This window comes from Alternaria arbusti (genome assembly GCF_024043155.1).
Source record: "Alternaria arbusti strain BMP 1465 chromosome Unknown scaffold_27, whole genome shotgun sequence".
Taxonomy (NCBI): domain Eukaryota; kingdom Fungi; phylum Ascomycota; class Dothideomycetes; order Pleosporales; family Pleosporaceae; genus Alternaria; species Alternaria arbusti.
In genome coordinates, this window is record NW_026249967.1 from 40,807 (window position 1) to 52,212 (window position 11,406).

Consider the following 11,406-nt stretch of genomic DNA (forward strand, 5'->3'; position numbering starts at 1 on the left):
TTCCACCACCATTGCGACATCAAGTGAAGATGAATTCATCCTCAATGTTCTTCTCTTTACCTTTCTCCTTCTGTATCTGCTCACGCTTCCGATGCTTCGGTTTATCCGCCCCAGCCACCATCTCTAGCGCCTTCTCCAACACCTCAACCCGGAGCAGCAACTTACGTATGTCCTCAGCGTTCTGAAGACCCGATCGACGCACACTTTCCATTTGCGCACCGAGGGTAGGGTCGTTGGGAAGAAGAGGAACTGGTGCTCCATCGAGGACCCGGAGTTCGGGCTGAATGTAGCGCGTACGGGGGGACTTGCGGGTAGGGGTAGCGGCGGGAAGTGGACGGGCTGGGGGCGAGGTGCCGGCTCTTTCGATTGATGGGATCGGATGCGACGAAGATTCTCCCATCTCCGGGCTCCGTACTCGACTAACAGTCTTGGTGGCTGGCTTCTTGGCGGCGGACTGCTTGCCGGGTCTCGTCGTCGGAGTTGGAGGTCGGGAGGATGAAGCAACTACTGGGATATCCTTCTTACCGTCGTTGGAAGGCGGAGGGAAAGATTTCTGGAGTGCGTTGCTGATGGCTTGGTTTGTCGGCTTCTTGCCTTTGGTCGAGGAAGATGCGACGGTGGTGGGCTTCGCAACCTTTGAAGGCGTGGTAGCAAGGGCGTCTCGGATTGCGTTTGGTTTAGCGGCATTAGCAGTGTCATCAACAACAGCTTTGAGTCGGTCGGAGACGGTGCCATATCGGGACGGGGTCGGACTTGGGAACTGGACTCGTTTGCGCGATGGAGGCTGAGGTGTGACCTCGTCTTCATCTCCAGAATCAAGTACAACGGGGCGCTTGGAGGCGAAGCGTCTAGTACTGACAGATTCGTTGGGCTTGACGGTGTCCTTCTCTGGCTTTGGCGTAGAACGCTTCATGATTCCCTTGGGCTTTGGCGTATCGACGGCTTCGAAGGCTAGTTCATCGTCGCTGCTGGTGTTGCTGATGATGGAGATACTTGTTGATGGTTTGCGTTTCTGCTCGGTTGTCGTCTTCTTTTTATTGCCGGGAGAAGACGGCATGAAGCTGGATAAGCTTGATGCTGCGAGGGGCTTCTTGGAACTTGGTGGTGTTGGCTTTCTGGTCGGGGTCTTGTAGTCGTTCTTTTGGTCGACATGCTTTGCGCAACGGTTTGGGGTAGTGTCCATCGCCTTTGACAAGCCGGTATCGTCTATGCCAACAACCCGTGTCGCATGGTTTCCGCATGGTGTTCCGTTCTTGCAAGTTCCACGGCAATGGTAAGTAGCCATGAGGGTCGCTCAGAGGAGGTGAACGTTGCAGTTCAATGAGGAGACGTCGAAATTTATGTGGGCTGGAGCGGGCCTGTTTATATAGTACTTGATAAGCATTACAGTATGCGAACATATGCCTGCGACGCTGCTCATCAGATGTGTGCACGGAGGGACCACGAGGAGATAGGCACGACAGGACTGTGTGCAACACCGACTTCTCATGGATATGTCTCGCTTCATGGTCGCACTCATGCATCTCGGTCTGAACGCATTGAGGGGCAATGATGCACTGAAGTTTGTACCAGGTCTACCAACATTACCCGCAATGCATGAGCTACTCACATGATGTCAAGAACTCGTAGGGGCTGAATGGCGTTCCGTCGTACGGCGAAAAGAATACTTGACATTTTATACACTACTCGTAGCTATGATAAGGACTTGCTACAGCTCTCGCTCAATCTATCACGTGTCAAGAGTGCCCTCAAGGCTCAGCTCCCCCATCAAATTGTCGCTGTTCCACTCCCTCCCCGCTTGCAAATTCTCTATCGCTCTCTTCAACAATACCAGATCACTTCGCCCATGAAGCATGGATAGATACTTCCGCATACCCTCGAGACCTTTGAAAAGACGTGCAGAGTCTTCTTCGTGAACCTTCTCTGCTGCTGTCCGCACAGCGTTCTGAGCTTGCAACGTGAAGAGATCAGTAGCAAGGTCTAGTGCGGAAGGAAGATCTTGCCTAAGGGCGCTTGTACGAAGCGCAGATGGAAGGGTATGCCCTAGCGCATCGATAGGTAGTGCGAGTGAAGTATTGTCCGCAGGGCAAGTAGGGGCATGATTTGTGAGGAGCTGGATATACTCGGCTTGCGACTCGACGAGTTCAAGATCCCACTCGATGGCTATATCGATCCGCTTGGGCATGAATTGCAACCGCGTTTCTCTCAAAGCATTGCGGCGTCTTTCACAGTGAAGCTCATGTGCCAGGTGCCGTCGATCAGATTCGGCAAAGAGAGCGTCAGCTTCCGCCATTACCCCGGAGATTGCTTCCCACGGGCGAAGCCATGAGCCATCATCTTCACAGAAATGCTCCTCTGGCGCTACATCAACTAAGGAGATCCTGTTGCGACCACGTTGGACTGCTGCGTTGACCAGATACTTCGTGTAGACGGCCCGTTCGTGGGCTAGCTGGGCTTCTAGGTCTCCGATGATGTGAAGTTCAATCTGGCTCTCAACACGACGAGCATCTTCGATCTGGACGAGTAGGAAATCGATCTCTTCGGCGCCACTCTGACTAGACTCGGGGCGGGTGAAAGCTACTTGCTGCCCGAGAAGCTCAAACCGCTCGAGCACAGCCATATGATGTTGTTCCATCATTCGGACAACTTCTGGTGAGAGAGACTGAGCACCAGTCGACTGAGCAAGCTGATCTTTTGGCGCATCCAAAGTCATAACATTCGATTCCTCAACAAGGCTGTCGCCCCTGGCCAACTGACTGTGAATCTGCTCCACCATTGTTAAGATCTTGTCGGATACCTCACTTCGAGCCAGTCCTGATGCTTGCTCAGTGGCATCTTCCGAGGTTGGTATCCAATGAGTTTCGAGTCTCTCCACTGTCTTTTCGATCGTGCTAAGGGTCTGGTAGAGGGTGCGTTCATCTGCCGGCGGATCTCCAAGAGCCGAGCCAGGGTTTAGCTGGCCGTAGATACCCTGTATCATGGTCATTATGGTACTTGGATTGACCCCTAGACTAGATACGGTGGGCAGAGATCTGTCGTGGATGTCTTGTAGTTGTTGTGTCGAGGTTTCCTGGCCTTTCTGAACCAGCCTCAGTTCTTGTGCCAACATGGATGAGTTGGACAAAAGGCCGGCTTGAATTTGGCTTCCTTGATGCTGAATGGTTGCCTCGACTCTTTGCAGCTCACCCCGTAGTCCTTTTAGGCGAGATCTTACATCCATGAACTGAACGTTCTGACGCTTTTGGTTCTTTAGTAACCGTGATTGGATATGGCCATTTGCCGCCTTGATGGAAGTGTTGAGTTTTATGGTCTGCGCCATGCGTATGTCTGATTGATTCTGGGACTGGGTCGAGATGTGTGCATGCAGACTGGTGAAGATCTGGTTAGCTGGCACAACTTGATCACGTAACCATGCACAGCTCTCGCGGACCTGCGTGCTGATCTGGGATTGGAAGTCGCGTATCTGGCCATGGATCTCCGTGGTTGCCGTTTCGACTTTAGTCTCCAATTTTGATGCAGCGCGCGTGACTGAGTCGTCTGTCTTTTGGAACAGCCAGCCACCGGTAGACTGAAGCTGCATCTGCAAATTACTAACATGGCTGTGAATGTCTTCGACAGCTTCCAAGCTGGTCATCCGGCGTTTCTTTCTCGGTTCCACCTCTTGAGTGTCATGTCTTGCTCGTCTCAGGCCTATAGGTGATACCGTTGGCTCTCGGGTGATAACGTTGACATCTTCAGCTTCTTGCCGACTGGGTTGGCCAGTAACATTAACGTCGCATGATTGCATAGGGTCAGCTCTGTCGACTGACTGCGCCTTTGTTCGTCGAGTATTGTAGTCGTCAATTCCAATGGGAGGATCAGCATCGGATGTCTGTGAAAGCCTAGACAGCATCGAATCGCAGTGTTCTTCGGTAATCGGATGGTCGGTCGACTTGGCGCTACCTTTCGGTGATCTGACCCGCTCCTCCATGGAAGACCAGGTAGACGAAGAACGGGCGAATTTTGGCTGCTTCGTAACGTGGGAAGGATCTGACGTCGCCTGGATCGGAATTGACTTCTTTTGCGCGTCTCTTCCATGCGGTAAGTCATCGTCTATTGTTGGAAACGCACCAGGAACGGGTAGAGATGCGGTGACCGACGAATGTGGACCCTTTTGGTTGACCATTTCTGGACATTCGGGGCATTTCGATCCGGCCCGCTCTGGGTTGATAGTGACAGTGGCGGACGATGGCTTGGTCATCGAACATCTCGAAGTGCTGGCTTGTGTGGGTGTGTTCCGCCTTTGGGTTATACGAGAGCTCGATTGGCGTTGTTCTTGCTGAGCAATCTTGTACGGATGAACTGTTTCGTTGGACCGCGCGTTGATCTCAGGAGCAGTAGCAATACATGATGTTGGCGTGCGAACAGAGGGGCGAAGTATACTCTTGGGCAGACATGATGATCCAGCCACTACGGTATGAATGTCTTCGAGAGCCGATCGTGTTTGGGGTGATTGACGCTTGGTGTTTTCTTTGTCGTTATCATGCTGCCGAACTTTGATCCCTGATATAATCCGATGAAGTTCGGGCCACGGTCGAAGATCGTCCACAGTGTTCATGAGCTGGCGAATGTAGTTTGAGTCGGATTTATAGATCTGGTCCAGCGTTTGGTTCTTGTAGGGACCGAATGGGATAACGCAGTCCTTAGGACGTAATTGTCGTGTGCTCTCCATCGCTGGTCAGGAGAAGTGAACCTTGTACGCGAATGCGCAAAGCGCGTACATCTAGAAGATTTGTAGGACTTGAAAAGGGCTGTACAAACCCGCGTCATCCTCGCAGGAAACGAATGTATCTGATATGAGTCGAGGCCCAAGCGCGCTCTGTCTCACCACAGCACACAACCTTCACAGATGCACGCATATCGCCACGTGACTCGTCTTTCTTCCGTTGCGTGAACAGATCCATCGCAGCCGATATATGCGCAATGTCTCGGATTTGCTGCGCAGCGACGCAAATTTCCTGATCATCCGCTTCCTGTTGACGGTATGACAAAGATCATGGTTCGCAAGACGGTCCGGCAGACCATGTCCCAGCTTTGATCACGCACCCCATCACAAACCTCGTCCACAAAAGCGTTTCCACGGATTCCAGGCCGCAGCAAAATCGGCTTTATGTCTTGCGCCAGCTGTTCCACGATATGGCTCTTCAGGAGTTGCGTCCATGGAGTGCCTTCCTCCGTCGCCAAAGCCCGTCCAGCTCTTCTTGCATCCGGGGTTGCCCATCTTTGTGAAGCCTTCACCACCGTATCTCAACATCCTCTTTCTGCTTCCATAATCATTGAATCCGCGAATAGTATTGCTGCCTCAATCATCCGGCGCTTTTCACGACTGCGATAGGCTACACACACACGACATCCACGATGACTGAATGCCCCCATGGAATAATGGAAGGAGTGGGAAAGAATTCGACAGGCTGCAACCCGCATACCTCGAACAACTTGGAAGCGGACCCGACTATGGGTCCACCCTTTGACATCATCACTCCAAAGGATAGGGCCGAAATTCACAGCTTTATGAATGAACATGGGGTTCTGGACACCTTCTCGCAACTAGTGGAACTAGCTTCTGGCGGATCATCGTCCACGGGCGACCAGTCCTTCCTTTCCGATCTTGACAGAACTGGATACTCCACGAACGCGGATACAAGCATAGTCGGCTGTGGTGGCCCAATCATACCACCATTCGAACATTGCCAATCAGGAGACGACGTGCAAAACACGCTATCTATCGATCAACAAGTATACCCGAATGACCTCATGGAGCTAAATCTCAGCTCCACGGTCGAAGACTTGAGCATGGCTATTTGCCGAAGAATGCCGTCTGTTAGCCCGGGTGTGGACGACCACGCCACGTCATTTCTACTCGACAATACCCCAAGTGGTGTTAAAATCAGAGTTGAACAATTCTTCGAAATGTTCGCTGTGGATGTAAGTTCGCATCTCTTGCAGTGATTGATACCCGCTGATCCACATAGGACGTACTCAATCTTAAACATCTCAACTCGAACGACGAGTGGGACCCGCACACGGTGCAGATCGTGACAGCCTTGATGCCATTTGTGCTTCCATCGTGCGACCAAGGACCAAAGCGAAAGCGTGGCAGCAATGATGACGTTACGTCCCGACCTTCGAAGAAGAGAGACAAGAAGTCAATTGAATGGTGGAGAAGGTGGTCGAGGCTGACGCGCGAAGACATCGCACTCGACTCCGAGCAAGTGACTGTCGTGAACATGGGTCTAGGCGTCCTGCGAGACACCGGCGCTCTGGGTAAGCGAAACAAAGGTACTACCTTTATGGACGTCTACGCCGCGCATGTGGGCAATATGCTCGCTACAGAGCGTGTTACTGCGCTGACCAGCGTCCAATATGTGGTATACGCCATCTTCTTCCACATAGCCTCTACAATGGATCCTGCCAACTGGGTAGCGAAGGGCAACGCTGGCCAAGTGAGGGGGAAGTTCTGTCCGTCTGCGGTGCGACGCCTGTTCTCACATTGTGGCGGTTATGTGCCCGGTGGTATGACGCCGAATGTTTTCGCAGAGAAGTTACGCGGCTGGCAAGATCATGGGAGAAAGTACGAGTTCATCGGTGTGCACCTTGGCCTTGGAAGCATTGTGCATCTGGGATCGGTATTACACCATACGCAGCTCAAGACGATGACGAAGGGTGGCGAGCAAGCAGTCGATGGTATCAAATCGAGCGAGGTGGCCTTCCGTCATCTGCGGAAACTGGGATTACCGGAACTAGCGAAGCAGTCAGGTGCCGATGCGCTGATGCATGATCTCCTCTGGGAGATCTTTGGGAGCTTCCTCGACTTCCCGAAGCGGGTGGGTGATTCGCAGTTTCCTGCATTCGTCGAACACGCCCCCGCGCAGCTAAGTGCAAGCATCATCAGTGACAGCGGCAGCGATGATGGCCAATGTGATTGAGGGTCGGCGATCAGAGCGCGCGGAGAGAATTCCTGGGTGATGGTATAAGGACATAAGGGATATGTCTACGAGGGAGCGAAAAGACGGAGGGGCGAGACGACCATCGGCAGTATTGGAGTACTCACGATACCAAGTCGTGGCACCTAGATGCGAAGATATCTTTCCTCCCCAAAACCCTGAGACATTGTTTCGGTACTATGGAGATTGTTCTCGATGTCCTCGAAACGTTCACTTGTGTGTCCGAGCAAGCATTGTAAACGCAAGCAAACTTCTCTTTGTTCACGACCCCATATTTATCGCCTGGAAGTCGCATTCTTCAAGCCATACTTCCGATACTTCTTTCAATTCCCCTGGAAAATGACAACTCGTCCATTACAGAAGCCAGCCAATAGGTTTAGCAAATATCTGTCTAGCATGTTGGCATCCGTACTTGAACATGTCGGGACCAAGGCCGCCATAGGCTCGGCCGTAGCTATAGCTGGAGGTTGGTGGGCGTATACGTCATCTGGCCGTCTTCGGGGATTCCTACGGGCCCTCTTACGAACGCGCTACGCCAAACTCGCAGTTATCGTGGTGATTGTTCTGGTCGTGTTATGCTGCTCGGCTGATCCAATCTCGGACCGCACCACGTCGCCGTCTCAGCCAAGCGCTCCATTCGATCTGGATGATTGGTATCCCCGGTACAGACCTTTTTGGATACCAGAGAAGTATTCCGACGAACCCGACAAAACCGACGAAGCCAATGCAATCAACGCAACTGATGCAAACGTCAGCCCCAACGAGACCGACGACACTGAAAGGGCATAAATTGCGTGAACGTAGCTTCCAACAAAAAAGGCAAGGTGCGAGAGAGAAGTTAACATGATGCGCGCATGGTAGGCGGTTGCGCGAACTTACTCAGGCAGTAAGGACATGAAGAGCAGAGAGGGAGCCACTGAAACTCGTACGTAGTATAGCAGGTAGCAAAAATGCAGTTCAAATTCGTTTTTGCTCGGGTAATGTCGTGTACACTGCTCGAAAGAAGTTATATGCGAAACGCAATCGTTGACGAAGACTCATTCCTGCTTCCACGTAAATTCATGGGCTATGAACACAATCAGCGGTAAAGCCTCTGGAATCTCGGCATCTATCGCCATGTCTGTCATCATAGAGACGAGCCTGGGCGCACGTGTCTGTATCGTGGCGTCGTTCGCTGCCACCGTGGTGGCGAATATCGTCACGAACGGACTGCTATTTCTGCCGTACGGAGGAGGGGTGGCGGTATGAATGTTTACTCTGACAGGCGATTCCGTATGCGATCATTGGGTACTTCGGTCGTGATTTGAGGGATGTGTGTCGAGAGCAAAATTGAATTAAGCTGAGCTCGACGCTAAGCTAAAGCTGTCTGGTTCGGGGATAGCGCAGGGGCTGCCCCTCGATATCACGTGTTCCGGCGATTCTCGAGGTCCCCAGGTTTGTCCTCACCAACCTTATTACCACGCCCATCAATCGTTCTCCGACCAGCCCCTTCCTATCGACAACATCGCTGGCTTGAGTTCGCCATCAGCGATGACTCAAGTTCTTATGAAGTCTTCCATGTTTGACGTGGCAAAGGAGAGCGAGGTGGTTGTCTACTCTCGATGAGTGTCGCGTTCATCCAGGTCGGCAACCTCTACGCCGCGTAAGTCCTGCCTCATAGGGGCACCGCGACCCTCGGCATCCAGATTTGCTCGCTGCGCAATGAATGGTTTGAGAACATTACGGATTCGACGAAAATAAACTTTTTCAGTCTTCCGGGATGGCGCGCCCGGACGCCGTTGGTATCGCGATCCGCACGTATGGACCAACAGCTCCGCGGGAGACCTTGATGGTGCTACACCCGCGAATTGCAACGCCGTCTTGTGGTGCAGACCGCGCCAATGACCGATATATCTAGGCACAATGTCAGTTGAACTGAGGCTTATCGCTCCAATCAAACTTCATCGTATTACAATACGAACATCGCGACTTCCGAATACATGCGCCACCATCGAGCCTGTCAAAAACTGACAACTGCCTAAGATGTTTTTTCAGCTGACCTTTCTACTGCTCGAATCTCACTCTCAGTCTCTGCCTGTCCACGTCAAACCGTGTCTTCCACCGTAACCGCTACCATATTCTCCTACTCCAAGTGGCATCGGCGGCAAAGAGCCTCCCATGCCGAGCCAGCCTACCGAACCTTCTTGGAACCACATGAACTGCCTTGCCAACCTTTTTCCATAAGTCCCCTTCTCCTCGTCCGTCATCGCATCCGCAGCGTCATGCAGTCGTCCGAACAACTCTTCGATATACGCTGCGCGAGCAACTTCCGACATACCAGACATCCCTTCGCTACGCTCTCGTACAAAGATGACACCGAATCTTGCCAGCTCACCGCGCAACCTGGTAATCCAAGCCTCACGGTCAGAGGGCTTCATATCCGCTGGTATGGGCACGCCACGGAGGTACCAGTGAGGACAATTGAACGATGCACCATTACGGCCGAAGAAGTAGCCAAGAACAAGGACTAGGCCGAAGAGTAGGGTGTTTTGGATGCCAAGGTAGAGACCGACAGTAGTCGCCAGAAGACTGAACAGGCCAAAGAGAGTGTTGGGGTGCATGAGCCACCACAGGGCATCGATAAGGCAGAGATAATCCATGGCTGAAGTCAAGTCTGAATGGATGACCAAGGACGCGGGACGGTGGCTTCGAGGTATAGGAAGCAAGCTTCTGCAACCGGAGGTGTAAAATTCCGTTCAGAGATCGTTCGCAAGGTAGCAGGGTAAACGCCGTCCTAGTTCAAGAGAAACAACGATGCTTTATGTTCTTGTAGGTTGTGTAGAAAGCGCCCACGATGGAAGTGATCAGGCTCTCGGACGACGCTTACAGCAACGAAAGACTCGCATCCGGCAAAATCGACGAGGCCGCGAGTCTTTCTGTTTCACATTTGCGTCGCAGCGAGGCAAATTTTCTAATGTCACGCGTGCCCCTCAGACGACGCTCGTGTTTTTATTCAGAGTGATAATATGTAATGCGAAACTACACGATACTTGAAGCTTTGTTTGACAGACCAAGCTCCTGCTTTCTATCAGCGTGACTATATATTCCCGGGTCGAGGCACCCACGTCGCACTAATCCCATATTCAATTCGTGATCATCAACTATACCACATCCATCACATTAGTCTGAAACAAGGATACCATCTCTTTCATTGCGCGCATCGCCTCTACCAAAAATATGGCATCATCAGGTTCCAAATCTTTTCAGGACCTCCAAAACAAATTCCTGGAAAGCGAAGCCAGACGTCCCGCGAACGACACCCTTCATTATTACCGACAACAAAACCAAGACATCACCACACGCCTGAGCCAGGCTCTCGATAAGTTGAGCGAGTACGACGAGCGCATTAAGGAGGCCCAAGCCAAAGAGCTCGAGCTTATCGATGCCAACGGACGCATCCAGTTGCTGGAAGAAAACTTCAAAGAGGTCATTCGTCACATCGATCCGATGGTCAAGTGGGAGTCGATGAATAAGGCTGTGCAAGACTTTGTAACTGGAGTTCTTCACGACAACCCGTCAGCCGACGAGGCACACGCAGCAGCGAGTCGTCGTGATCCGGATCTGGGACAATTCGTCCGCGTCATGTTGACCAAGATTTCGGAATACGAGCATCTTCTTGAACAACAAAATGTCGAGATCGCGAACTTGAAGCTCCAACACGGTCGGGTCAGACCCAGGACCACGGAAATCATCGAAACCAGGGACTACAAAGACGCCTTTGATCGGATGCACAACATGGGCTTTGTGATGCAGTCTGTATTTGAGTACGCCTACAAGGGCTTCCACCACCGAGAAAACGTCAGTCCCGAGGAAGAAAACTACATGAAATATCTCTGCACACTGTACGCGCGTATCGCACAGGTCATAGAGTTGGGCTGGAAAGATGACAAAAAGAGGAATCTGGGAGAACGCCCTTTGCGATCCGACTTCCACACCAACCATGTTGAGTTCAACGGGGAGGACGGTATGTATTTGACGACAGTGATCGAGGTAGCGCAGGAGGTGAAGCACGATGAAAGATGCGTGGACACTTGGAAGAACCCGCATGGGATCACGGCAGGTCTGGAGGAATTGATGAAGGTCGCGCAGCTGTAGGGCGACTTGAAGGAGGAGAAGACGAGGTCGTGCATGTGAGATGACCGCGGGATTGAGTCGTTGGGGGAACCGTTCGTAGTTGATCTGGAGGCCGTAGTTGAATGAGAAGAGCACCTGTGCTACTCCCATGCTCCAACCGAAAGTTGCTTCAACGCAAGGTACCAGTTGTCCGCTTGCGTCTTGGACATTGCCGTTATGTAGACCCTGTGAACTGAGTCTTTGGCCGGCGATTTATGTCGTAAGGCCACAACGCAATCCGACTGCCATGAGACGAGCATGTCTTTTAACA

The 11,406-nt window shown here is 52.1% G+C and overlaps 4 protein-coding genes across 4 annotated transcripts; 2 read left to right on the top strand and 2 right to left on the bottom strand.

Moving 5' to 3' along the window:
* Window positions 1-19: 19 nt before the first annotated feature.
* J4E86_010913 (uncharacterized protein) lies at window positions 20-1,285 on the bottom strand (the record flags this gene model as incomplete). The annotated part of the gene is made up of 1 exon (XM_051451407.1): window positions 20-1,285. The coding sequence occupies one exon, from the start codon at window positions 1,283-1,285 to the stop codon at window positions 20-22; it is 1,266 nt and encodes a 421-aa protein (XP_051297406.1).
* A 444-nt stretch (window positions 1,286-1,729) lies between these two features.
* On the bottom strand, window positions 1,730-4,711 carry J4E86_010914 (uncharacterized protein; the record flags this gene model as incomplete). Its single annotated transcript, XM_051451408.1, has 1 exon — window positions 1,730-4,711. One exon carries the CDS (start codon window positions 4,709-4,711, stop codon window positions 1,730-1,732), a length of 2,982 nt encoding a protein of 993 aa, XP_051297407.1.
* Window positions 4,712-5,397: 686 nt separating this feature from the next.
* Window positions 5,398-6,965, top strand: J4E86_010915 (uncharacterized protein; the record flags this gene model as incomplete). Its single annotated transcript, XM_051451409.1, has 2 exons — window positions 5,398-5,964; window positions 6,012-6,965. The coding sequence occupies 2 exons, from the start codon at window positions 5,398-5,400 to the stop codon at window positions 6,963-6,965; spliced, it is 1,521 nt and encodes a 506-aa protein (XP_051297408.1).
* Window positions 6,966-10,199: 3,234 nt separating this feature from the next.
* On the top strand, window positions 10,200-11,117 carry J4E86_010916 (uncharacterized protein; the record flags this gene model as incomplete). The annotated part of the gene is given in 2 exon segments (XM_051451410.1): window positions 10,200-10,986; window positions 11,005-11,117. The coding sequence occupies 2 exon segments, from the start codon at window positions 10,200-10,202 to the stop codon at window positions 11,115-11,117; spliced, it is 900 nt and encodes a 299-aa protein (XP_051297409.1).
* Window positions 11,118-11,406: the final 289 nt, after the last annotated feature.